This window comes from Lacerta agilis, chromosome 17, assembly GCF_009819535.1.
Source record: "Lacerta agilis isolate rLacAgi1 chromosome 17, rLacAgi1.pri, whole genome shotgun sequence".
NCBI lineage: Eukaryota > Metazoa > Chordata > Lepidosauria > Squamata > Lacertidae > Lacerta > Lacerta agilis.
Window position 1 is genome coordinate 17574868 of NC_046328.1, and position 26258 is coordinate 17601125.

At 45.3% G+C, this 26258-nt stretch overlaps 1 protein-coding gene across 4 annotated transcripts in view; it reads right to left on the reverse strand.

The window, feature by feature from the left end:
- Nucleotides 1–25557, reverse strand: part of AP1B1 (adaptor related protein complex 1 subunit beta 1) — a 54899-nt gene extending 29342 nt beyond the window's left edge. For all 4 annotated transcript variants that reach the window (XM_033174377.1, XM_033174376.1, XM_033174375.1 and 1 more), the window contains exons 1-3: nucleotides 25453–25557; nucleotides 4312–4373; nucleotides 1667–1772 (exon numbers count right to left, since the gene is read on the reverse strand). In XM_033174377.1, the coding sequence (XP_033030268.1) occupies nucleotides 1667–1772; nucleotides 4312–4348 (143 nt within the window). In that variant the 5' untranslated portion in view covers nucleotides 4349–4373; nucleotides 25453–25557. The remainder of the gene's footprint in view (nucleotides 1–1666; nucleotides 1773–4311; nucleotides 4374–25452) is intronic.
- Nucleotides 25558–26258: the final 701 nt, after the last annotated feature.

The window sequence follows — 26258 nt, forward strand, 5'->3', positions numbered from 1 at the left end:
TTATTGTATTTTAATATTGTGTTGGAAGCCGCCCAGAGTGGCTGGGGAGGCCCAGCCAGATGGGCGAGGTATAAATATATTATTATTATTATTATTATTATTATTATTATTATTATTATTATTATTATTATTATTATTATTATTATTCTGGGAACGGCATCAGCGAGCCGAGGACCAGGAATCTCTCAGCTCGGCTCTCGTGACAACAGAACTTGTGGACGGAACTCATGTTAGAAGATTCAGGGCAGGCAAAAGAAAGGAATTCTTCACGCAGCGTATAGTGGAAATGTGGAACTCCCTCCCACAGGAAGCAGCGATGGCCACAAACCCAAATGGCTTTAAAAGAGGACTGGGCACATTCATGCAGGGTAAGGCTTTCCATGGCTATTTGCCCCAATGGCTGTGCTCTGGCTCCACAGTAGGAGGCAGTAATGCTTCTGAATACCAGTTGGTGGAAGCCGCAAAAGGGGAGTGCGCTCTTGTGTTCGGGTCCTGCTTGCGGGCTTCCGGTGGGGGAATCAAGGTGGCCACTGGGTGGCCTAGATGGGCCACTGGCCTGATTCAGCAGACCCTTCTTACGTTCTCAAAAATCACATGGATCACTGCCTTGTTGTGGCGAAGGGGCTTGAATAACTCAGGGAAGCTATGAGCTATGCCGTGCAGGGCCACCCAAGATGGATAGGTCATACCGGAGAGTTTAGACTAAATGTGATCCACCTGGAGAAGGAACTGGCAAGCCACTCCAATATCCCTGCCAAGAAAACTCCATGGACAAAGACAACAGACAACATGCTTAAAACTACCCAGCCTAATAATAATAATAATAATAATTTTATTATTTATACCCCACCCATCTGTCTGGGTTTCCCAAGCCACTCTGGGTGGCTTACAGCAAATAAAAAAATGGTAAAACATCAGACATTGAAAACTTCCCAATACAGGGCTGCCTTCAGATGTCTTCTAAAAGTCAGATAGTTGTTTATGTCCTTGACATCTGATTGGAGGGCGTTCCACGGGGCCGGCGCCACTACCGAGAAGGCCCTCTGCCTGGTTCCCTGTAACCTCACTTCTCGCAGGGAGAGAACCGCCAGAAGGCCCTCGGAGCTGGACCTCAGTGTCTGCACTGAACAATGGGGGTGGAGGCGCTCCTTCAGGTATACTGGGCCAAGGCTGTTTAGGGCTTTAAAGGTCAGCACCAACACTTTGAATTGTGCTCGGAATTGTACTGGGAGCCAATGTAGGTCTTTCAGGACCGGTGTTATGTGGTCTCGGTGGCCACTCCCAGTCTAGCTGCCGCATTCTGGATTAGTTGTAGTTTCCGGGTCACCTTCAAAGGTAGCCCCACGTAGAGCGCATTGAAGTGGTCCAAGCGGGAGATAACCAGAGCATGCACCATTCTGGCAAGCAAGACAGTCTGCAGGCAGTCAAGACTGCCTGGGGAAGAGAAACAGTTGCTGGAGCTTCACTGCGAAGCATAATTAATCCATGGGGAAGGCAATAGGCTCAGTGGGAGAGCACCTGCAATGGGGCAGAGCATCAGCCAGCACAGCCATTGAGCCCCAGTTTTGCTGGCTGGGCCTGATGGGAGCTGTAGCCCAACACTGTATGGGGAGACCCCAGGCTGGCTCAGAGGTTGGACCAACGCATCCCCAGAATGGCAAAGTACCTGACATCTTTCCCCACCGTCATGGACGCGATCACCTTTTTCACAGCTTCCTTCTTCTTCTCCTTTTTGTCGCTGTTGAGCTCAGCCTTCAGCTCAAATATCTCCCCTGGAGAGGGGGGGAAAAACCGTGGAAGTTTAAATCAAGGTGGCAGGAGGTCCCGCTCAGCACCTAGAGAAAGTACCATAACAAGCAGGACGACAGCACTCAAGAGCAGCAGCTTACATAGCAAGCCCAGTCTGCTAACACAGACTGGCAGCAGCTCTCTAAGGCGCCAGTCTTTCCCAGCCCCACCTGGAGATGCCCCTGGAGGTTTAAGCTATGAACACCAAAAGAATTACCGGTAGATAATGCCAGGTGACCAATGGCACATCTAACCCAGTATTGTCTACACTGACAGGCAGCTGCTCTCCCAGGTTTCAAGCTCTCCTGGCCCTGCCATATGGCTCTACCACAGAGCCACCACTTGCTCATGCGTCCTGCCTCCACAATTCAGGTTTTCAGAGACTGCTTTGGCAAGGGGGCCTGGGGGGGGAGCAAAGCGCCGTGGGATGTGAATCAATATCCCACTTCCTATGCTCTCCAACCAGCTTATGAATTATTTTGCAGGTTTCTGAATTGCCGCTCATCCGAACAAATCCCAGCGGCAGCAGACAAAATGCAGTATGTAATAATCCTTCAATTTTAAAAAAAAGATTAAGAACAACGAAAAACTAAAATAATCATCATCATCCTTCGGCGCAGCTGCCCCGGTTTCATGGAACAGCATCGCTGTTGACATATGGCATGTTCCCACTCTATGGAAACAGGTGAAGGCATTTTTCTGTTTTGGCTGGCTTTTCAAGCTGGAAAAAAAAGGTCTCTGCCTTAGGTTTAAAAACAACGCAAAAGGAACAGTTACCTTCGGTTGCTTTTCGTACCCCTTTAAAAACTATTTTGAGTTGCTCTGCACAGTTGTGAAGTTGACTTGTTTCAACAGGCAGCAGTTAAGATTAACCACAGTTTAGGGTTTCAGCATGGGTCATGGGGGAGCTATGCCCTGTCTCTAAAGGCAATGCAACAAGCCCATAGGCATCATTTCACTTTTAACATTTTACTTCCGGTATTTTGATAATGCGTGCTTAAATTTTGCTTGTGGTTTCATAGCTGTTAACATATGAGCTGCTTAGAGATGGTATGCAAGTTATTAAAATAAGTGGGGGGGGGGAGCCTATAAGTTGCCTTGAGATATATGCAAAAGGCGATTCATATAAATTCATAAATAAAAATACTAGAACCTCCAGAAACTCGTTATATGTTTTGCCATTCCTTTAATTACATGCACAACAGAACTGAACCTCCAGAAACTCGTTATATGTTTTGCCATTCCTTTAATTACATGCACAACAGGACTGAACTAGACTTGACAACCAAATAACACTAATATTATTCATGTGAAAGCAACATTTATTCTCACTTTCTTCTTTCGCCTTTGCTATTTTAACCCATCTGCAACTGTACTTACTCTGCGTGCCTATTTTGTTTTGTTCTTCAAATTATAATTTTCATCTGTCTTTATAACTGTTCTCTCTTTTTTCATACATTACCAAAATTATAAAATAACTAACTAAAAATAAGGTTTCTTTAAGCTCCCCCGCATGGATGAGTTTTCTCCTTTTCTGAAGGTGGGGGGGGGAGGAGAGAAAGATTTCTGCATATTGAAAGGTAACATTTCAAGAGGGGGGCAAGCATAGAAAATAATGACGACCGGGACCCCCGAGGGAGGGACTGGAAGTCACAATGGAAGCTATGTTGTAAGAATTTAATTTATCCTTTGTAAATCGTAGTATTCTCTGGTTCTTTTTAGTTGGTTGTAATTTTTCTTGTTGAAACTAATAAAGCAATAAACATTAAAAAAAATAAAAATATGATGATGATGATGATGATACCAGTCTGGGCAGCTTACAGCATACAGGTGAAACTCGAAAAATTAGAATATCATGGAAAAGTCCATTTATGTAAGCAATTGTTTTCATTAGCTACTGGAGCTTAATATACGAGATAGACTCATGACATGCAAAGCGAGATATGTCAAGCCTTTGCTTGTTATAATTGTGATGATTATGGCGTGCAGCTGATGAAAACCCCAAAGTTGAAATTGTGAATTTGGGGTTCTCATCAGCTGTACGCCATAATCATCACAATTATAACAAATAAAGGCTGGACCTATCTCGCTCTGCATGTCATGAGTCTATCGCATATATTAGTTTCACCTTTTAAGTTGAATCACTGAAAGAAATGAACCTTTCCACGATATTCTAATTTTTCGCGTTTCACCTGTATATTAAAATGTGTATTACTCTGGGTGGCTTGCAGCATATATTAAAATATTAAAAAACACGCCAAACATGTCTCCCTGATATGTTTTCTATGTGCAAGGAATGGCTTCTCCTCCTATGATTAGGGAGAGTCTAACCTGCCACTGTGGACATGGAAAGTGTCCTGGAACAATTTTGAAGCCTTGATTGCAGTTTGTAGAAAGCAGGCTCTAGACACACTTCTCTCTCTCTCTCTCTCTCTCTCTCTCTCTCTCTCTCTCTCTCTCTCTCTCTCTCACACACACACACACACACACACACACACACAATCTAAAAACAACCCATATTACCTTTCTTGGTGGTGGTGAAATACTTGGAGTCTGACATCTTGGTTCCTGGTTTGTTGCTGCCTCTGAAAGAGCGAAAAAGAAGAATAAAATATAGCAGGCGGCAGAAGAAGAGGTTTTAACGCCCAACGAACCCTGAAGCATAAACAGAGAGGGAGGGAGGACACAAAGGACAAATTCAGAGATTTTTAAAAAGGAGGGAAAAGAGAAACCAGCATTTGGAGGAGAGGCCCTTATCTGGGACTTTCAGAGATGCCTTAACAAGGTTTGCCAGAGGCTCCTAAGTCCCGGGAAGAAGCCTTTGGGCAGGGCGTGGAAGGGGAGTTCTCAGAAGAGCAACGGTGGTCGCACCCACAAATGAGGTTTTAAAAACACTACGCGCAGAGAGGCACCACCAGGTTTGCTGGATAACACCCCCCCCCAAAAAAAAAGACAGCTGGGGAGATGCCAGGATTAAAAAAAACAACAACCAGCATATTCAGTGCCAACGAAAGGATCAGCAAGGCAGTTCTAAAGAGAAGTTGCACACACACACAAACCGCAAACACCCAGTTCACATCAGGAATCCACTGTCATAATGGGATGCTCTTGGTGGGTTTCAGGCGAAGTGGCTTTCAAGGAGAACAGAGGAAGGTGCCTTCTACAGAGTCAGATCATTCGTCGACCTACCTACACTGGCTGGAAGCTGGTCTCTTCAGGGTTTCAGCTAAGCGTCTTTCCCCAACCTGACCTGGAGATGTCCACGAAGCACATGGCCTTTGTAAGAGGGTTTCAATTAGGGCAGGCACCCCCAAACTCCAGCTATTTTGGGACTACAATCCCCATCATCCCCGACCACTGGTCCTTTTAGCTAGGGATGATGGGAATTGTAGTCCCAAAACAGCTGGAGGGCAGAGTTTGGGGGTGCCTGAATTAGGGGAAGGAGCATGGTTCAGCGGTATAAGCACCTGCCCTGCATGAAGAACGTCCCAGGTTCAATTCCCAGCATTTTGAGGTAGGGTTGGGAATCTCCCCTGCCCGAAACCCTGGAAAGCCACTGCCAGTGCGAGTAGACAATGCTGAGCTAGATGGACCAATGAGAGGCAGTGTGGTGCAGTGGTTGCAGCACTGAGCTAGGACCCAGGAGACACCTTGGGTCCGTCCCTGCCTCTCAGCCTACCTGACCTCGCAGGGTTGTTGTAGGGATTGGGGAAGGGTAGGGGGACCATGTACATCACCCTTGAATGCTTGGGGGGGGGGGGAGATGGGTTATAAACACAATAAAATAATAAACCGAGCCGGATCATGGGGTTTCCTAACTGCACTGCCAGAATTCTCCTTATAAGAAAAGATAAAGTAAAAAGTAAAGGACCCCCTGGACAGTTAAGTCCAGTCAAAAGCGACTATGGGGTTGCAGCGCTCATCTCGCTTTCAGGCCGAGGGAGCTGGCGTTTGTCCACAGACAGCTTTCTAGGGCATGTGGCCAGCAGGACTAAACCGCTTCTGGTGCAATGGAAATGCAGTTTACCTTCCCGCCGCAGCGGTACCTATTTATCTACTTGCACTGGCATGTTTTCGAACTGCTAGGTTGGCAGGAGCTGGGACAGCGAAAAGATATCAGCAGCACGGCTAGGAAGACACGAGCACTAAAGGCTAGAGATTTTAGAGCCTCAGCTTATCCTGTCTCGCTTTTAACTCCTCCAACACATTTTTACAGCAGCCCATTTTGCGCACCTGGTTGCAGAACTCCTCCACCACCACAGCCAGAGCAGATTCCCTCTCCACTGGTGGACTGCATGCAGCATCACGCCGCACTGTCTCACTAAGGACACTGGGGCTCTTTGCAGCAAAACCTATTCCCATCATCTCACTGCTCTGAAACGAGTCCGGGGAACAGGTCATGCTTTGATAGAGAAATGCCCAACGAAAATGAAATCTTGCCTAAGCCTGCCTATGTTTTGCACAATGCATGCCCAGGAGAAGGGTGAGGGGGGATTCTTGTCACAATTCACATGGAGAGTCATGTCTTTATAAGAGGGAACCCCCCCCCCAAAAAAACCCCTAAGCCTCAAAGACACGTTGGCATGTGTTTTATTTTTTTTTATAAGATTTTTATTATTTTCCATTAAAACAAAAGAAAAACATGACATAAACACCAACATTAACACCATAAAAACACAATACATAAACACAATCAAACAATGACAATAAAAAAAGAAGCTTATACAAACCTTAAACTAACACTTATCTTCGTACTTTCCTTATTTCTATCTTCTCTGTTTGGGGACTTCCCCCATTCCCTCCACTGTCTTCAAAATCATATATATCTTCTAGGTAGCTTTATATCTTATTCCATTAACATTTGCCCAATTTTTGATATGCTTAACTTTACTTAATCAAATACCTAATCAAATGTAAATCTTATCTTAAACACCAAATCTTAACACATTTTTTAACAAATAAATCATTCGCACAAAAATTTCTTCTTAACAGTTTTATCTAACATAAACCTACTAAAGCCGATCTTCTATTTAATTCTGCTCAAATATTCAATTTAACTGATTTAACTAAATAGTCTTTAAATTTTTTCCAATCCTGTGACACCTTCTCCTCCCTCTGGTCCCGGATTCTGGCGGTCAGTTCTGCGAGTTCCATATAATCCATCATCTTCATCTGCCATTCTTCCACTGTTGGTATCTCTTCGCCTTTCCATGTTCTTGCCAATAGGATTCTAGCTGCTGTTGTGGCATACATAAAAAACACTCTATCCTGACTGGGTATCTCTTCATTGGTTATGCTCAGGAGGAATGCCTCTGGTTTCTTACAAAAGGTAACTTTCATTACCTTCTTAAGCTCATTATAAATCTTATCCCAGAAAGCATTTACCGCTGGGCACAACCACCACATATGAAAAAAGGTACCTTTCGCATGTTTGCATTTCCAACATACATCTGACATTTTGGTATTCATCTTAGCTATCTTAACTGGTGTCAAATACCATCTATATACCATTTTCATTATGTTTTCTCTTAAACTATGACAAGCAGTAAATTTGATACCTTTCTGCCACAATCTCTCCCAGTCATCCATCATAATATTATGTCCTACATCCTTCGCCCAATCAATCATTGTCGATTTAACCAATTCATCTTTCGTATGCCACTCTAGCAAAAGATTATACATTTTGGAAAGGTTCTTAAAGTTCGATTCTATCAGTTCTGTTTCCAGTTTTGATTTTTCTACTTGAAAACCAACTTTTTTGTCCATTTTAAATGTTTCATACACCTGATGATATTGCAGCCAGTCGGGGACCTGACTTTTAACTTGGTCGTAGCTTTTTAGCTTAAATGAGTCCCCTTCCTGCTGCAATATGTCCATATATCTTAACCAACTTGCAGACATATTCGGTCTCTTATAGGCCTTGGCCTCCACTGGAGAAATCCATCTAGGAGTCTTTCTCTCCAATAGGTCTTTATATCTAATCCAAACCTGATACAGGGATTTTCTAACTATATGAGTCTTAAAAGTTCTGTGAATTTTAACCTTGTCATACCAAAGGTATGCATGCCAACCGAACATATTGTCGTGTCCTTCCAAGTCCAACACATCAACGTTCTCTAATTTGAACCAATCCTTCAACCAGCAAAAGGCCGCTGCTTCAAAATAAAGTCTTAAATCCGGCAGGGCAAAGCCTCCTCTCTCTTTAGAGTCTGTTAAGATCTTAAACTTAATTCTAGGCTTTTTGCCCTGCCATATAAACTTCGATAGGTCCTTTTGCCATTTCTTAAAGCAGTCCAATTTGTCCAAAATTGGTATGGCTTGGAATAAAAACAGCATCCTTGGTAGGACATTCATTTTAGCCACTGCTATTCTTCCCATTAACGACAGTTTTAGTCTTGTCCATATTTCCATATCTTTCTTTATCTCCATCCACAGTTTTTCATAATTGTCCTTGTACAGGTTCAAATTCTTAGTTGTGAGGTTGATACCTAGATATTTTACAGTTTTAACAAAATTGAGGCCAGTGCCTTCTTGTATTCTTTGAATCTGTTCTGCACTCAAGTTTTTGCCTAAAACTTTGGTTTTCTGCTTATTTAATTTGAAGCCAGCTACAAGTCCAAATTGTTCAATTGATTCCAAGGCTTTGGGGACACTGCTTTCCGGTTCCTGCAGGGATAGCATCAAATCATCTGCGAAGGCGCGTAGTTTATATTCTTTCTCTCCCACTCTAATTCCTTTTATCTGTTTATCTTTTCGTATCATATTTAGGAGGACTTCCAGGACCGTAATAAATAGTAAAGGGGAGATAGGGCACCCTTGTCTTGTTCCTTTCTCAACTTCAATCTCCTCCGATATCACACTGTTTACTATTACCTTTGCTCTTTGTTCTGTATAGATGGCCTTAATGCCATTTAAAAAATTTTCTCCAACTCCCATCTTTTCCAAATTCTTTTTCATAAATGTCCAAGATACTTTGTCAAATGCTTTCTCTGCATCAACAAACAATAGTGCCGCGTCTGTGTTTATGTCTCTCTCCAGTTTTTCTAAAATATCCACAATAATTCTCGTGTTATTACTTATTTGTCTTCCTGGTAAGAAACCTGCTTGGTCTCTATGTATATAATCTTTCAACACTCTTTTCAACCTTGTAGCCAAAACATTTGCAAAAATTTTATAATCCACATTCAAAAGGGATATTGGACGATAGTTTTTCATTAGAGTCTTATCCGTATCTGGTTTTGGAATCAGTGTGATAAAGGCTTCTTTCCACGTCTCTGGTGCCCTATCTCCTTCTAATATTTTGTTGCAAATTTCTCTCAACGGCTGCGATAGCCAATCTTTCAATGTCTTATAATACTTTGCTGTTAACCCATCCGGTCCTGGGGCCTTCCCCAATTGCATGTTGTTTATTGCATCCTCTATCTCTTGTGCCGATATTGGGTGGTTGAGAGTTATTAGTTTTTCCTCTGGGACTTTTTGCAATCCATTCTTTTCCAGAAATCGGTCTATCTCTGCTTCATCTATCTTCTCCTCCTTGTACAGTTGCTTGTAAAATTTCTGAAAACACCATCTGATTTCCTCCGGTTTCTCCACGTTTTTTCCATTTACTACCAAATTGCTGATGACATTTGCCTTTTGTCTTTTCTTTAATTGCCAAGCTAGTAGTTTTCCACATTTATTTGCAGATTCAAATGTTCTTTGCTTCATCATTTTCACTTTCCATTCAATGTCCTGATTCATGATATTCGCATATTGGGATTGCAAGTATTTGATTTCTTTTTGGATTTTAACACATCTGGGATGTCCTCTTAATTCTTTTTCCTTTTCTTTGATTAATTTCAACAGTCTCTCCATTTCTGCATTTTGTTGTTTCTTCTTTTTTGCTTTTTCACTTATGAGGAATCCTCTCATTACCGCTTTACTTGCATCCCAAGCAATCCTTTTCTCCACTTCGGAACTCCAGTTAATTTGAAAATATTCTTTCATCTTTTTCACCGCTCTTTCTACTAGCTTGGTATCTCTCATCAAAGCGTCATCCATTCTCCATCTAAAAGAATCCTTGGAAATCATTTTTAAATTTAACTGTACCGGATTGTGGTCTGAAAAAGTTTTTGGGCCGATTTCTGCCTTTTGTATTTTTGGAGCCAATTCATTCGAAATCCAGATGTAATCTATCCTTGACCATGACTGCTGGGGTTCGCTGAAATAAGTTGCCTCTGTTTCAGTGGGATTTTTTAGTCTCCAAGAGTCCACCAAATTCAAATTGTCCACCATTTCAAAAAAAGTCTTTGGGAGTTTCCCATCATTCGTTAATTTGGTTCTTTGAGATCTATCCATTAATGTGGAAACTGCACCGTTAAAATCTCCAAGGCAAACTACCTTATAGTCCAAATAATCCAACAGCAAATCATGTATTTTCTTGTAAAAAATCGACTTTCCATCATTTGGTGCATAAAGTCCCAGAATCAAAATTTTTTCGCCTTGTACGTTAATTTCAATTGCGATGTATCTCCCTTCTTCATCTTTAAATAGCTGTCTTGAGCTATATTTCTCCTTTGCATATATCACTACTCCTCTCTTCTTGACCTTATCCGATGATATAAACTCTTGGCCTAATTTTTTGTTCTGTAATAATCTTCTGTGGCGTCGAACTATGTGGGTCTCCTGTAAACATATTATATCTAAATTCTTCTTTTCTATGCTGTAAAACACTCTGCGTCTCTTTGGTCTCTGGTTCAATCCCCGAACATTCCAAGTCATTAGCTTGAGCGCCATTTTCCTTTATTTATTCTTCTCCTCCAGTTGCCTCTCCTTTCTTGCCTTCCTCTGGATCCTTTTGACTTGGCCCTGGTACTCCCGGCGGTGGAAATACTTCTGGAAACTTGTAGAGCTGTGCTGGATCAAGTGGAGTGCCTTTGAATTGTTCCAGATGTTTGTCCAAGAACTTTTGCTTTTCCGCCAATGACTTTATTCTTATCTTTTTTCCTTCAAACGTAAATGCAAGGCCTTCTGGGAATTCCCAACTGAAGGAGATCTTTCTTCTTCTTAGCTCAGTAACCAAGTCGTTGTAAGGAACTCTTTTGTCCAGGAAAAATTTGGGGATGTCCTTATAAAAAATTACTTTATTCTGCTGTACCACCAGGTTGTTTCTATAATGTAGGTCCAGAAAGTAGTCTCTGTCGTGTCTATCATGCAGCACAATCAAACAGTCGCTGACTGTTTTGGTGCTTTTCTTTCCTCTGGAACCTCTAGGTCCAAATCTGAAGGCCTTCACTATGCGTGCTGAGACGTTTACCTCTTCTAACTCCCAGTATGTTGAGAATTGCTCCACAATATAGGCTTTTAGGTCTTCCCCTTCCAATTCTGGAAGACCCCTTAGACGAATGTTTCCCTCTCTCTGGTGGAGTTGAAGAAAAGCAAGAGATTCTTCTACAGTTCTTTGTCTTGTTCCAATTTGCTCTATCTGCTCCAAATCTAAATTGTCCAATTTCTCCTCCACCTTTTTTATTTTTTCTCTGACCACTTTAATTTCCTCAGAATCTTTTTTCAAAGTTGTCACCTCCTGCCCAATTTTATTAATTTCTTCTCTGTTCCTCCTTACATTTTCCTCAATTTGGCCAATTGATTTCTCCAAAATCTGGGTGGAGTTTTTGATATCAGCTTTTATATCAACTTGGAGTTTTTCTATTGCAGAATTAACTGTTGTGTTCACTGATGCACCAATTGTATTCACTGATTCTTGCGTCTGCTTCAACCCCTCAGTCACACTATTAAGTCCTGCTGCTATTTCTGCCACACTGGCAACCAGTTTCTCCATTTGTTCCTGTAGAGTTAGGGAAACAGAGCTTTTTCTTTCTGTAGAGCTGCTTGTTTTAGATCTAGTGCTATCTTGCATTTCTTGTGGGCTCTGCAATTGTAATCTCAAGGTCACTCCAGTTGCTGTGGTAACTATCTCAGACATTCACAGCAGAAGACCAACAGTCCCAAAAGTAAACACCAGGTGGCCAGCAGCTCACTTCTGAGAACAAAGAGTCTGCTGAGCCAGAAGTCCCACACCAGTCCAAAAATCCAATTTTTAGGCAAAGAGTTCAAATTTTCCAAAATTGTAAACTTCCTTATAGCCAAGAAGAGTTTATTTTAAATAGCCCAAGTCAGTAACTGTTTCTCACTTGCAGTGTTACCACCAAGTCCATAGAGTTACTTGTATCTGGCTGCAAAGAAGTTAAAATGTCTCCACTGGTAAACAGTCACTGAAACAGTAACAAAGAAAAAATGGCAACAATATATTGCAGCCCGCTACCGACCCGGAATCCTAATCCAGAGGGCGAGCGGTGTCTTCTTTTGCCATATCAACTGTTTTTAAGTCTCTAAACATCCTTAAAACAACTTTTAATCAACTTTTAAAAAGTTTGGCAGAGTTCGCAAAACTTTTCCCGTTAGTCGCGGCTTTGATCTTTTAGCGCTACCAAGCTCGCGCAAACAGTTCAAAGGGAACAGGCTTCCTTTTAAAATTTCCTCTGTAAGCAGTGTTCTCCAAGCTCATCAAATAGTCCAAAACTTTTACTTACAGAGTTTCTTTGGAAGTTTCTATGTCGGAAGTGCCGGGTGCTAGAGTCTGGCGGGATCGCTGCTTAGCCCAGAGGAGGCGGCCGTCTCTTCAGTCCCGTGCCGGCGCTCCGCTCACCTGATTTCCCCCCTTACGAGGGTCGACCAGGAGCGAAGACGGCACGTCTGGGACCCACAAGACACACGGTCCACGGGACGCTCTTCCCGTGGCTTTAAGGGACCCGCGGCGCAGGCACGGTAGTCCCTATAGCCTCACAAAGGACGGAGCTGTACGGCTCCCGTCCGCCATTGACCGGCACCTAACCGGAAGTCAATGCTGAGCTAGATGCTGAGCTAGATGGACCAATGAGAGGCAGTGTGGTGCAGTGGTTGCAGCACTGAGCTAGGACCCAGGAGACACCTTGGGTCCGTCCCTGCCTCTCAGCCTACCTGACCTCGCAGGGTTGTTGTAGGGATTGGGGAAGGGTAGGGGGACCATGTACATCACCCTTGAATGCTTGGGGGGGGGAGATGGGTTATAAACACAATAAAATAATAAACCGAGCCGGATCATGGGGTTTCCTAACTGCACTGCCAGAATTCTCCTTATAAGAAAAGATAAAGTAAAAAGTAAAGGACCCCCTGGACAGTTAAGTCCAGTCAAAGGCGACTATGGGGTTGCAGCGCTCATCTCGCTTTCAGGCCGAGGGAGCTGGCGTTTGTCCACAGACAGCTTTCTAGGTCATGTGGCCAGCAGGACTAAACCGCTTCTGGTGCAATGGAAATGCAGTTTACCTTCCCGCCGCAGCGGTACCTATTTATCTACTTGCACTGGCATGTTTTCGAACTGCTAGGTTGGCAGGAGCTGGGACAGCGAAAAGATATCAGCAGCACGGCTAGGAAGACACGAGCACTAAAGGCTAGAGATTTTAGAGCCTCAGCTTATCCTGTCTCGCTTTTAACTCCTCCAACACATTTTTACAGCAGCCCATTTTGCGCACCTGGTTGCAGAACTCCTCCACCACCACAGCCAGAGCAGATTCCCTCTCCACTGGTGGACTGCATGCAGCATCACGCCGCACTGTCTCACTAAGGACACTGGGGCTCTTTGCAGCAAAACCTATTCCCATCATCTCACTGCTCTGAAACGAGTCCGGGGAACAGGTCATGCTTTGATAGAGAAATGCCCAACGAAAATGAAATCTTGCCTAAGCCTGCCTATGTTTTGCACAATGCATGCCCAGGAGAAGGGTGAGGGGGGGGGATTCTTGTCACAATTCACATGGAGAGTCATGTCTTTTTAAGAGGAAAAAAGCCCCAATCAAAACCCCTAAGCCTCAAAGACACATTGGCATGTTTTTTTAATCTGGTTTTAGTTTTTCAGATTTATTTTGGTTTTAAATAGTTGTTTTAAACTGTTGTTTTTACTAATAACTTCGTAGCTTTGTGCTTTGTTCTCTTTGAGGCTTTTTAAATAAAATACAATCAAGCAGTATATACATTTTATGAAATAAAAAAATAAACAGTCACACACAAGGGGTTTACGGATCATGTTCTAGCACAGGGGTCAGAAAACGTTTTCAGCGGGGGGCCGGTCCACTATCCCTCAGACCTTGTGGGGAGCTGGACTATATTTTGAGGAAAAATAATGAACGAATTCCTAGGCCCCACAAATAACCCAGAGATGCATTTTAAATAAAAGGACACATTCTACTCATGTAAAAACATGCTGATTCCTGGACCATCCGCAGGCCGGATTTAGAAGGCAATTGGGCCAGATCCAGCCCCCGGGCCTTAGTGTGCCTACCCATGCTCTAGCTAGCATCATAGCTGTACATTATTTCTATTAGCAAGCAGGACTAGAGTCAGGAGACTTCTGAGCCCAGTGAATAATTCCTTCCTCTTTCCACCAAGCAGGCGTAACCTGCCCTTCTCTACAGAATGAAGGAGACCAGCTAATAGTACCGTGGGTCTTTTGCTCCCCATAAACCTGGGTCCCCGCAGGCCTGTTCCTGGGAGCTCAGGATTGTTCCCGCGTTATATAAACACCACCATCAACTTACAGAGAGACACTGCATTCAAAGAGGGACTGCTGAAGACTCGGAAATAAAGGAGGTGTGTGATGCTTGGATGCTTTTGGTTCAGAAAGAAGCCTTCCTTCAAAACCAGCCTCCGGGAGAATTCTGAGCTCCAGAGTAGAAGAAAAGGCAAAAGCTTCAGCAAAAGAAATCTGGGAGCAATTGGATCCCTGAAGAAGGAGCATAGTACAGAGCTGGTTCTTTGAAGCCACTGTCCCAGCCAGACTAAGCACTGTTGAGCTGCTTTTCCTGACACTTAAGGACTGGTTCAGACATTAAGGCTGATCTACAGCTTGGTACTTCACTCATCATGGGAAGCTGTCTCTTTTTTTTTAAAAGATTTTATTGGTTTTCCACACAAACAGAAAAACAATACAACAACACAAATACAACAATAAAAACCAAACATACACAAAAATACAACTAAATTGGAATACCAACATCCCTTCACTTAAAAAAAAATCTTTTTTCGAATCTTCTTGGGGGGCTTCCCCCGTTTCCTCTCCTTTGCTTTCAATTCTATTTTACTTTAATAACTTCCCATCTCTGAATTAATCTATTATCATCAAAAATCCAAATATAACTTCTTAATATTAAACTTACTTCATAATACAACATAATACTTCTTAAATTAAATCTTAAATCTTATTTTACTTAAGCTGCTGCTGATAAACAATCACATATCTCTTCGCTAGTTCAAAATCATAAATTCTTAACACACTGTCTTCAGGGTACCATGGTGAGCCGTCCTAAATTATATTTTAAATATTTCACCCTATCCCTCTTCTAACCATTTTCCTTCGCCTCGGGATCACCACCCAAACATCTCTCCACCTCCCTCCAACATCATTGTCCAAAGCATCTTCTTTTCCTTTTGAACCAAACATCAAAACATAATCCATAAGCTTCCTCGCAGAGAACTCAAGGAGCCACAAACCATCACCTTTCAGCATCTCCAGTTCGAAATTCGAATCATCTTCAAATTGCATTTTCAAAAGTCTTTTCGCCTTCATTTCTGGGCTCTCACCCCAGAAAGCGGATATAAATCTTTCAACCCTGTGTCTCTCACCCCAACAGGATTTTCCAAGTTCATGGAGTTGCGTAGTCACTTTATTATGTTTCTCAAGCGCTCCTTCCAGTTCCCTAGCAAGGTTTTCTTCCAGTTTAGCAAAGTTCTCAAGTCTCAAAAGTCTTTCCTGTTGCATAAAACTTTTCTTCCACATTCTGCTTCAATAGCTCTAATTTCCGATTTAATAGTTCGAGTTTTAAAAGAATTATCCTTTGATCATGGGTCATGCCCGGATCTAAGACCAGTTTAAAAACGAAAGCAAGCATGGTAGAAGCAGACAAAGGGTATCAAGTTTCAGTACTTTTCCATCTTTAGCCGCAAGTTTCCCAGCGCCATTTTCCCCCGAATCAGGGTGAAAAGATTACAATCCAATAGCTTGTAAGAAGAGATATTTCCGATATCTTAATTCCCCTCACAGGGATTCAATCAGTCTCGCCTGTCAAAAGGCTTCTAAGCAACATTGTATCCGCAAATGCAGCCGCAGCTGAAAACAATGTTATCTTCTCCTTTCAACAAAGGGAGGAACGGGCTTCCATTTTACGTTCCTCCCGGGTGCCAAATGTCAATCTTTTAAATCCAATTGCTCTGTACTTACGGCATACGGGGTTCATTTTCTTTCCTTCAAACTGCAGAAGAACGACACGCTCATGCAGGCGGCAGCCGCCGCATCGCCTGCCCAGTTGGGGCATTACCTCCACAGCCCGGCTCCGTGGTCCCTTCACCCCCGCGCCCCTTTTACAAGGGGAACGGGAGAAGGGTTCAGAGCCATAGTGGGCTCGCTGGAGAGCCCGTGCCGCGGGACGCTCGACCCGCGGTTCGGCGGAGCCCCGCTGTGCGGTAGCGGGGCTCCTACCCCCGGGCTGGCCTGGGTCGTCTCGCTACCGAAACGACCCACGACCGCCCAGCATGGCGTCCTCGCCGGAAGTCCGGGAAGCTGTCTCAAGTCCTTAATCCATCTGGCACAGTACTGCCTGCACTGATGGGCAGCGGCTCTTGATGGCTTGGGGAAAGGGCTTTTCCCAGCCCTAACTGGAGACCACTGTGGTGTAGTGGTTAAGAACGGTAGACTCGTAATATGGTGAACTAGGTTCGCGTCTCCGCTCCTCCACATGCAGCTGCTGGGTGACTTTGGGCTAGTCACACTCCTTTTCTGCCATTTTCCCAGATTACCCAATGGTTGCAGTGCAGGACCACAGAAACAGGGTTTTGTTGGTTGCACCTAGGAGGCTGGGTTGGTGGGTCAGTGGCTCTGTGTGCTTGTGAAAAATCTCCCCTGGCATTTGTCTGCTGCATCTTCATTTTCCTTCCAGTGTGGTGTAGTGGTTAAGAGCAGTGGACTCGTAATCTGGTGAACCAAGTTCGTGTCCCCACTCCTCCACATGCAGCTGCTGGGTGACCTTGGGCTAGTCACACTTCTCTGAAGTCTCTCAGCCCCTGGCATTTGTCTGCTGCATCTTCATTTTCCTTCCAGTGTGGTGTAGTGGTTAAGAGCGGTAGACTCGTAATCTGGGGAACCGGGTTCGCGTCTCCGCTCCTCCACATGCAGCTGCTGGGTGACCTTGGGCTAGTCACACTTCTCTGAAGTCTCTCAGCCCCACTCACCTCACAGAGTGTTTGTTGTGGGGGAGGAAGGGAAAGGAGAATGCGAGCCGCTTTGAGACTCCTTCAGGTAGTGATATCAAATCCAAACTCCTCTTCTTCTTCTTCTAACCTCAGATATGCAGATGACACAACTTTGATGGCAGAAAGTGAAGTGGAATTAAAGAACCTCTTAACAAGGGTGAAAGAGGAGAGTGCAAATATATGGTCTGAAGCTCAACATAAAAAACTAAGATCATGGCCACTGGTCCCATCACCTCCTGGCAAATAAAAGGGGAAGAAATGGAGGCAGTGACAGATTTTACCTTCTTGGGCTCCATGATCACTGCAGATGGTGACAGCAGTCACGAAATTAAAAGACACCTGCTTCTTGGGAGAAAAGCAATGACAAACCTAGACAGCATCTTAAAAAGCAGAGACGTCACCTTGCCAACAAAAATCTGTATAGTTAAAGCTATGGTTTTCCCAGTAGTGATGTATGGAAGTGAGAGCTGGACCATAAAGAAGGCTGATCACCGAAGAATTGTTGCTTTTGAATTATGGTGCTGGAGGAGACTCTTGAGAGTCCCATGGACTGCAAGAAGATCAAACCTATCTATTCTTAAGGAAATCAGCCCTGAGTGCTCACTGGAAGGACAGATCCTGAAGCTGAGGCTCCAATACTTTGGCCACCTCATGAGAAGAGAAGACTCCCTAGAAAAGACCCTGATGTTGGGAAAGATGGAGGGCACAAGGAGAAGGGGACAACAGAGGATGAGGTGGCTGGACAGTGTCCTTGAAGCTACTAACACAAGTTTGACCAAACTGTGGGTGGCAGTGGAAGACAGGAGTGCCTGACGTGCTCTGGTCCATGGGGTCACAGAGAGTCGGACATGACTAAACGACAACAACTGGAGACCCTTGGGATTGAACCCAGGACCTTCTGCATGCAAGGTGGCTGCTCTACCACCGAGCTACAGCCAAATGACTCTCTCACTGCCATTTCCCCTTTCCTGGTTTATGAGGCAAACCACAGCTTTTGAGAAATCATCTGAATGCAGGGGGGGAAATATGCTTTGCACTTTCTTGCAAATCTGCACTGGAGGCAAGCGACTGGTTTCCAGTCCTGGGTCTGCAAACTAGCAAAAAGTATTTCGCTAGTGCAGACCAAAACTAGCAGAAAGAGGGAGGATGGAATTACGATACGGAGGATGTCAAAAAAATCCCAAAGTGATATTCAAGGCTTGCTCACGTTTCACCAAAATGTGGCTGGCTGTGACATCTGAGCCAGCCTCAGGTTTTTGGAAACCACACTTTGAAACCTAAGAAAAGAAAGAGAGTCTTGCTGGATCAGGCCAATAGCCCGTCTATTCCAACATCCTGCTCTCACACTGGCCACTCAGATGCCTGTGGAAAACCTGCAAGCAGGACCTGAACACAACAGCACTGTCCCTTCCTGAAGTTTCCAGCAATTAGTATTCAAAAGCATTATGGCCCCCGACTATGGAAGGCAGTGTATAGCCATCGTGTTCATGTATTTTTATCATTGCGTTTTGTTTTGTTGTAAATTGCTTCGGAACTTTGCTACGAGAAATGATTTGCAGATTTATTAAAACTACACTCACACGGTCTTCATCTGTTTCTCCTTGTCCAGCAGCAGGGAGGGTCACATTGTAAGCTGCTTGGGGCAAAGACCTGTCTCACTTATGGGTTGATTGCATTTAGATCCCACCAAGGAGTTCAAGGTGGTGTGTCCCCCTCTCCTCAATGAATCCTCACAACAACCCTGCGAGGCAGGTTAGGCTGAGAGGCAGCAAATGGCCCAAGGTCACCCAACCCATGGCCAAGTGGGGATTTGAACCCTGGTCTCTCAGGTCCTAGCCTGACACTCTAACCGCTACCCCACGCTGGATACACCACGGGGCTACAGAAACCACCACTTTCCACGAGGACTTGAAATTCAGGAGGCAACACATTACATCAGTGGTTTATCTACTCTTCCCTTTCCACTCTCTTCAGGAAACAATGTGGTAATCAAGTCGGTTCAAGGTCTCCGGAGTGAGATTTTCACAGCGCAGAGCCAACCCTGTCCTGCACAGATGTCCAGCCTGACCCAAAGCCACCCTCCTTAATTACTCCGAGTCCTCACTGTTGCAACTTAGAAGGACGCAGCTGGTGACTGCAATCTCAGAAGACCAAATCAGCATATGTTTTATAATCCAAAAGGAGAGCTAGCTGTGGGAAGGAAGCTTGGATTTGTTCGGTGACTTTCAGTCCTGTGTAGGGGTGGGTGAAATCCACATCGCTCCAATGGGAAAGCCTTAGAAGCAATGACCTCACTGGAGAAACCCCTTCCAGGAAACTGCCATGCCCCAGCCAAAGTCTTTCTGTAGCAGCTAGTTGACGATCTCCACTTTTTAGATTTCCAAGTAGTTTTTATTGTATATAGGTATTGTTGCAAAACAGCTTTGATTGTGTGTGTGTGTGTGTGTGACATGTTGTTTAGTCGCTTAGTCGTGTCCAACTCTTCGTGTCCCCATGGACCAGAGCACTCCAGGCACTCCTGTCTCCCACTGCCTCCCGCAGTTTGGTCAAACTCATGTTAGTAGCTTCGAGAACACTGTCCAACCATCTCGTCCTCTGTCGTCCCCTTCTCCTTGTGCCCTCCATCTTTCCCAACATCAGGGTCTTTTCCAGGGAGTCTTCTCTTCCCATGAGATGGCCGAAGTATTGGAGCCTCAGCTTCAGGATCTGTCCTTTCAGTGAGCACTCAGGGCTGGTTTCCTTAAGAATGGATAGGTTTGATCTTCTTGCAGTCCACGAGACATAGTGGTATATAAATGTTTCGATTATTTGATGATTTCATTTCATTTTATAAATAAATACAATTTAACTCTCGCTTTCCCAGTTTTAAAAAAAAACATGTTCTCCTGTTAACAGCAGGTCCGCAAAAAAATCTTCTAGTCTCTAGGATGAATTGATGCTTCACAAGCGGAGTGTGCGTGGGGTAGGGGGAACATGGATCAATTGTGTCAGAATATAGCCACCAGCATACTTGCTAGTCACCTTTTCTGTGTCTTAGAGGACTGAAGGATATCATAAGGAGGCCAATATCATAACGCCCTTCTAAGAAATCTACGGTGCGGCCGCATTTGGAACACCATGAGTACAGTTCTGGTTGCTACACCACAAAAAAGGATATTGTAGGAGTTGGGAAAAGTTCAGAAAAAGGGCTAGGAAATTAATAAAGTGATCAAGGGGATCACTGAGGAAACGATGCCAGCTTTGGGACTTTTCAGTTTGGGGAAAATGTGAATTAAGAGGAGACACGATAGGAAAATGATGCACAGCACAGAGAAAGTGGACAGAGGAATGTTTCTCTCTCTCACTCACTGGAAGTCGGGGACATCCAAGGAAGCTGAATGTGGGAAGATTCAGGGGAGGTAGAACTGTGGAACTCACTGCCACAGGAGGCAGTGATGGCCACCAACTTGGGTGGCTTTAGAAGAGTTTGTTTAAAAGTTAAATTCACAGAGAAGTAAGGCTCTCAGTGGCTACTAGTCCTGATGGCTATGCTCTGCCTGAACGGTCAAAGGCAGTGATACTTCTGGATACCAGTTGCGAAGAAACCACAGGGGAGGAGAGTGCACCTGGCTGGCCACTGTGAGAACAGGATGCTAGCCCAGATGGGCCTGATCCATCCAGCACTTCTTATGTTCTAGGAGTGATAGAGCCCTTGACTTAAGGCAGGGGGTGAGGAGACCTGTAGGGGCAGCCAGAAGCTGTTGGACTACAACTCCTATTACCCCAACTCCGACTGATGATGCCTGGAGGGCACAATGTTGGCTATCCTTGCTGCAGATGCTGTACTAAAACTCTTGACGGCTCCCTGCCCCTGGTCAAGCTGGCTGCTGTGGCTAATGGGAGTCCACCACCTCTGGAGAGTTACAAGGCTAGCAACTTCTGGCTGCAGGTGCCATTCACAGGTTCTTCAACAGCAGGTCTGGAAAAAAAGAAATCTCCCTCTCAGGCCTTCTGGGCTAAAGAGGCAAATGGTCCATGGTAGCTTCTGCAACCTGGTGCCCTCGAGATCAGAGTTCTTCAGCCTATGAGACATTGGTTGGCTCCAAGGGCAGCTACAGCCCAAAACATCTGGAAGGCACCAGTTTGGGGATGCCAGACTTCTACCCATTTTCACTCAAAAGGGAAGTTGGGATGCAATACGAGTTTTCATAAAATGGTAGGCTCCAGATGTTTGGGAATGCAAATCTCATCGGCCCCATGCTGGCTGGGTTTAATGGGCATCTCGGCCCAAAAACATCTGGAGGGTGTCAGGTTGGCGAGGGCTGGCTTAATGCTTTTATCTAAGTTTAGTTCTGGAAGAGCAGCGAGTCACGAGGCGGAGGTTATTTTGTAATTACGAGGAAGGGAAACAGAGAAGTCAGAGAAAGGAGAACCTCCAGAGGAAGCAGCTTTCCTCGAAGCCTGAAAATAGGCAAGCAGCTCCCTTGAGTCATCTGCAAGCCCAGCTGCAAAGCAGCAACTCAGGGTGTTGGGAAACAAAAAAGTAGCTTTCCCTTGACGTTCTTCAGGGCTGAGTGGCCTAGGCAAGAAGAGACATCAGGTGGTAGAGGCCCAAGATGCCACAGCAGACTATGCCATTTCCAAAACTGGAGGTGGAGAATCACATTTTTTGAGGTTCCTGCTATGTGGAGGAGGAATTCCTTGCAAGTAGAAATCTAGCACAGCAGGATTTTCCAACTGCATGCTGATTTTGTTTTTGTTTAAAAGGGAGAGTCCATGTAACAGTCTGCATTTACCCCCTTTGAGGGGCTTCTCCTATCCCCTGTTTTCTTTTCTTTTTTAAAAGTAATTTGCTTTTTCAAACCTTGGGATTCAAGCCTGCCAATACTTTCCCTCTTGAACAAGGAAAGTGCCATTTGGGTTATGTGAGCAACGGCACGGACCAGGGAAGTTCAGAAACAGAGGGAGATAACCAAATAATTTGTTAAGCAGATCTCACACAACTGGGCTGTTACAAAGATTGGGGGGGGGGGGCGCGGAGGGTTATCAGTGGCTTGCAATTCCTAAAAACATAAATACCAGTAAACAGAGTTCACCCTACAGGTCAGTTGCCTTTGCAGCAAATTCTTTAAAAACTCCCCACTACCTGTGTGAGGGAGTTGAAAGTCCGCTAGCTAGAGCTACAGGCTTAGAGACCAACAATCCCCCAAACAGGCAGGAATTGACATTATACAAGTGATACAAAGCAGAGGTATCTCTTCCACAGAACTGCTTTTTGCGAACACAGGACCAAGATGAACTACCGGTATGTAGCGCTATGATTCCCTTTGAGTAACTTTGAGCAGACACAGAAATGACTGCAACACAAGTGCCTCGACAATGTTTAAAACAACCTTCTCCCAACCCGAGGCCCTTCAATTGTTTGGGACTACAACACCCATCATCCACAGCAAGCAAATTCTGGCTGTGGATGATGGAAGTTGTAGTCTAAAAACATCTGGAGGGCTCCAGGTCGGGGGAATGACTATTTAGAGTGTTAAGGTGAAGAATTTGCCTAACAGGCATGCCTTTTCACCCTCACACCTACAAAAGGAATGGGATGAAAGATAACCAGAAAATCAAGCACAATGGTTCAAACAAGAGAGGGAGGGGGAACCAGATCTCAGGGAGAAAACAGTGCTGTAAGTTTAGTCTACAACTCTTTACCTTGTTTGCCTGCTTACCTACATATGGTATTCTCAAGTTAGCTACTTGTGGCTTAAGGGGAAATGGTGGTGGTGGTGGTGGTGGGAATCCAGGAAAACTTAGCTGCCTGTTCATTTCAATGTGATTCTTACTTATTGCAGCAACCGAACCAAGTGAGTGTCCATCCACATACATCCAATTAAAGGAAGCAGCAGGAAGATCTAGTGACCACTTGGAAGTACCGTGACAATGATCTAAAACACTCCAAAGCCACTTTAAAAGTCGTGGCTTCCTCCCCTCAGGAATAATTCTGGGAACTGTAGTTTGTTAAGGTTGCTGAGAGCTCCCACAGAGCTACAATCTATAGCAAACGACAGAGGTGATATTTGCATCAGGAACTTCTCTGCCTCTCTGTATTCTTTACACCACTGAACACATTACACCACAACAGGCCAGGACTGGGAAGAGCATCTGCTTTGCATGCAGGTTCAACCCCTGGCATCTCCAGGTAGGGCTGGGGGAAAGACCCCACCTAAAACTCTGGACAGCCACTGCCAGTCAGTGTTGGCAATATTGAGCTAGTTGGACCAAAGGTCTGAACAATAAGGATGCTTCCTATTTTCCTATACCACCAAGGGTTTGCTTGATAGACAACTGCATGGCAACCCATCACAGCTCAGCTGAGTGTACCAAAAAAAAGGAGGGGAAAAAAGACATCCTTATGGTCCAATTCATGGATTGTATCTTACGTGCTGTGATTCCTGCATTGCAGGGGGTTCTTCAATTCTATGTGTGCACTTAATAGTCAATAGTGTTTCCCCCCTAAAACACACACATACACTATGTGTGCAGTTACCCCTTTAAAGGGGTAGCAAACTGCCAGGTACTATTGGACTCCCATCAGCCTAGGCCAGAATGGCCAATGGTCAGGGACCATGGGAGCTGTAACCCAGTGAAATCTATAGGGCCTAGATTCCACCCCCCTCCCAAAATGCTGCCACAGCTCACATGCACATTACACAACCTTGGATGTTTTAAAAAGAAGCAAGAACCCCTCACCCAGTAACATGTCAGAGGTCGAGGAGGGAGCATGTTGACCTTTGCGCTGTAAGGCCAGAAAAACACACTAGCTTGTTGGTCATTTGTTGCCCAGCTGACCAAGCCAGACCATTCCCAGCAACTAAGATATTTCTAAGGAAAATAAAACAGGACTCAAGCCTTGACTGGAGACTGGTAATATCCTCCAAAATCATGAAACCCATTTTCTCTTAATCAAATACACTTTGTGCATGCTCAGGGATCACTGGCTTGTAGTCTTTTTTTAAAAAAGCACAAGCCAGTGATTAGAAGCAGATGCAGTGGCTGGACCAGAGCCCAAATTACACTCCCCACCCCACAAAAACGTAATATTGTAAAGCTCACATAAACATGCACACAAACAAGAGGTAGGACAATCGACCCATGACTATTAAAAGGCTTTCACGGGTTGTGGGGGCGGGGGGAGAGTTTAATACCTGACCTGGACTATGAGGGCATGGGGGGGGGAAGCAAAGAGCTACTGCAGTGGGGCTCTCCAGACATCACTTACGAAGTGGGGACCCCCTCGGCAGGGCAGCCAGTCTCCTATTCTCCCCCTTTCCCATAACGAGGTAGGCAGGCCAAGTGGGAGGGCTCCCCACCTCCACACACAAACACGGGCACAGTGTCTTTTACAGCCCCTTCCCCATTGAGGGGCAGGCCAGGCTTCCTACTGCCCCCTCCCCATAGATATAATATAGGCAGGCAAGTAAAGGTCTATCCCTGTTGCCCCCAATGCATACAGACAAGCATTTTGGGGGGGGGGTCTCTTACAGTCCCCTCCTCAAGGGCAGATGGACAGGCAGGGTCTCCAATGGCCCCCCCTCCCCATAAGCAGGCAGGCAAGCAGGCAGGTGGCAGCAGCAGGGGAGTAATCTCCTATATTCCTTAATCTCCAAGAACAGACTGAGAGGGTGGCGGCGGCGGCAGGGGGGGTGTTTCTTACAAACCCCTCCAAGGGGTAGACAACAAGCAAGCAGGAAGTTCTCCTAATAGCCCCTCTCCCCATAAGAAAGCAGACTTGGGGGGGGGGGGCAATCTCCTCTAGCCTGAAGATTATGTATGGATAGGTAAGAGAGGCAGGCAGGCGGGCGCTCCTCCTCAAGGGCAGACCGACAGGTCTCCCACTGCCCCATCCCACCTCCCATAAGCGGACAGACCGGTGGTTGGGGAGTGGATATCCCCTATTGCCCTCCAGGTCTTTCACGGGCCCCCAAGGGAGGGCAGAGAGACAGCTTCTTACAACCATCCCACCCCATAGCTGAGCAAGCCGGCCGGGTCTCCTACACGACCCTCCTTCCCATAAGCAGGTGAGGTGGGGTAGAGATATCTGCCCTCCAACCTCCAAGTACAGCCAGGCAAGGAGGGGGATCTTTCATAGACCCCCCCTCCCCAAGGGGCGTGCAAAGCGAGCTCCCTACAGCCCTCCCTGCCCCATAAGCAAGGTAAAGAAGCTGTCCCATGACCCTCCTCCTCACAAGCAGTGGGGGCAAAGGGGCTCTGACCCCCCCTCTCTCCTAGAGCACGCAAGCATTTAACCCTTCAGGGGTAGTGGGGTCGCTCGGGGGCTCGTCGAGCAGGCAGCCCCGGCGGGCCCTCCCTGCCTACCTCCGGGGCCGCTGGCGCTGAGCTCCTCTCCGGCTGCAGCCGCTTCGCCCTCTCTTGCCTCCGGCCCCAGCGGAAGTGACGGCGGGAGAAGGAGGAGCGGGAGGAGCTGCCTTTAATGGGGGGGGGAGAGAAAACGCCACGCAGAAGCACTGCCGGGGTGGGAGGAGGGGCGGACCGGAAGGAGAGCGGGGAAGAAAAAAATTGAGGCGCCGGCTTCATCCGCCCGGCCTATCGGATTTTGCCCTGCTAGGGGTTCTTTTGGTTAGAGAGTTTATTTCTTCTCTTCTTCTTTCCTTCCTTCCCCGCACAAGGCTGTAGGCGTAACGGGCAAGGACAGGGTCCTGCCCCGAGGAGCCTGCAATAATTGTTATTAAGAAGAAAATAATAATAATAATAATAATAATAATAATAATAATAATAAAGGTTTCACACCTGGCTGCCAGCCCTCTGGAAGGACAGTCTACAAGGCGTGTTAATGCACACTGTCCTTCCAGAGGACTAGTAGTGTTATTTAAAAAATAACCTATTAATTCCCTTACAGGGGTGCCCAAACTTTATTCCATCAGGCATTTTATGTTCAGCTTTCTGTTTGGTTTGTGGTTAATTTCATTGTTTTATTCTCTATGTGGTTTATCTTTATGCAAACTGCTTAGATCTGCTAATGATTAAGTAGCATAAAAATGAAATGAATGAATGTGTCTGCAGCTGCTCCTTCATTCTTGTGAATGAGCCAGCCCCTACACAAGAGGAGGCTTAGCAATAGAGAGGACTGTCTACTTCGTGTAGCTGTTTCTTGCTCGGCTCTG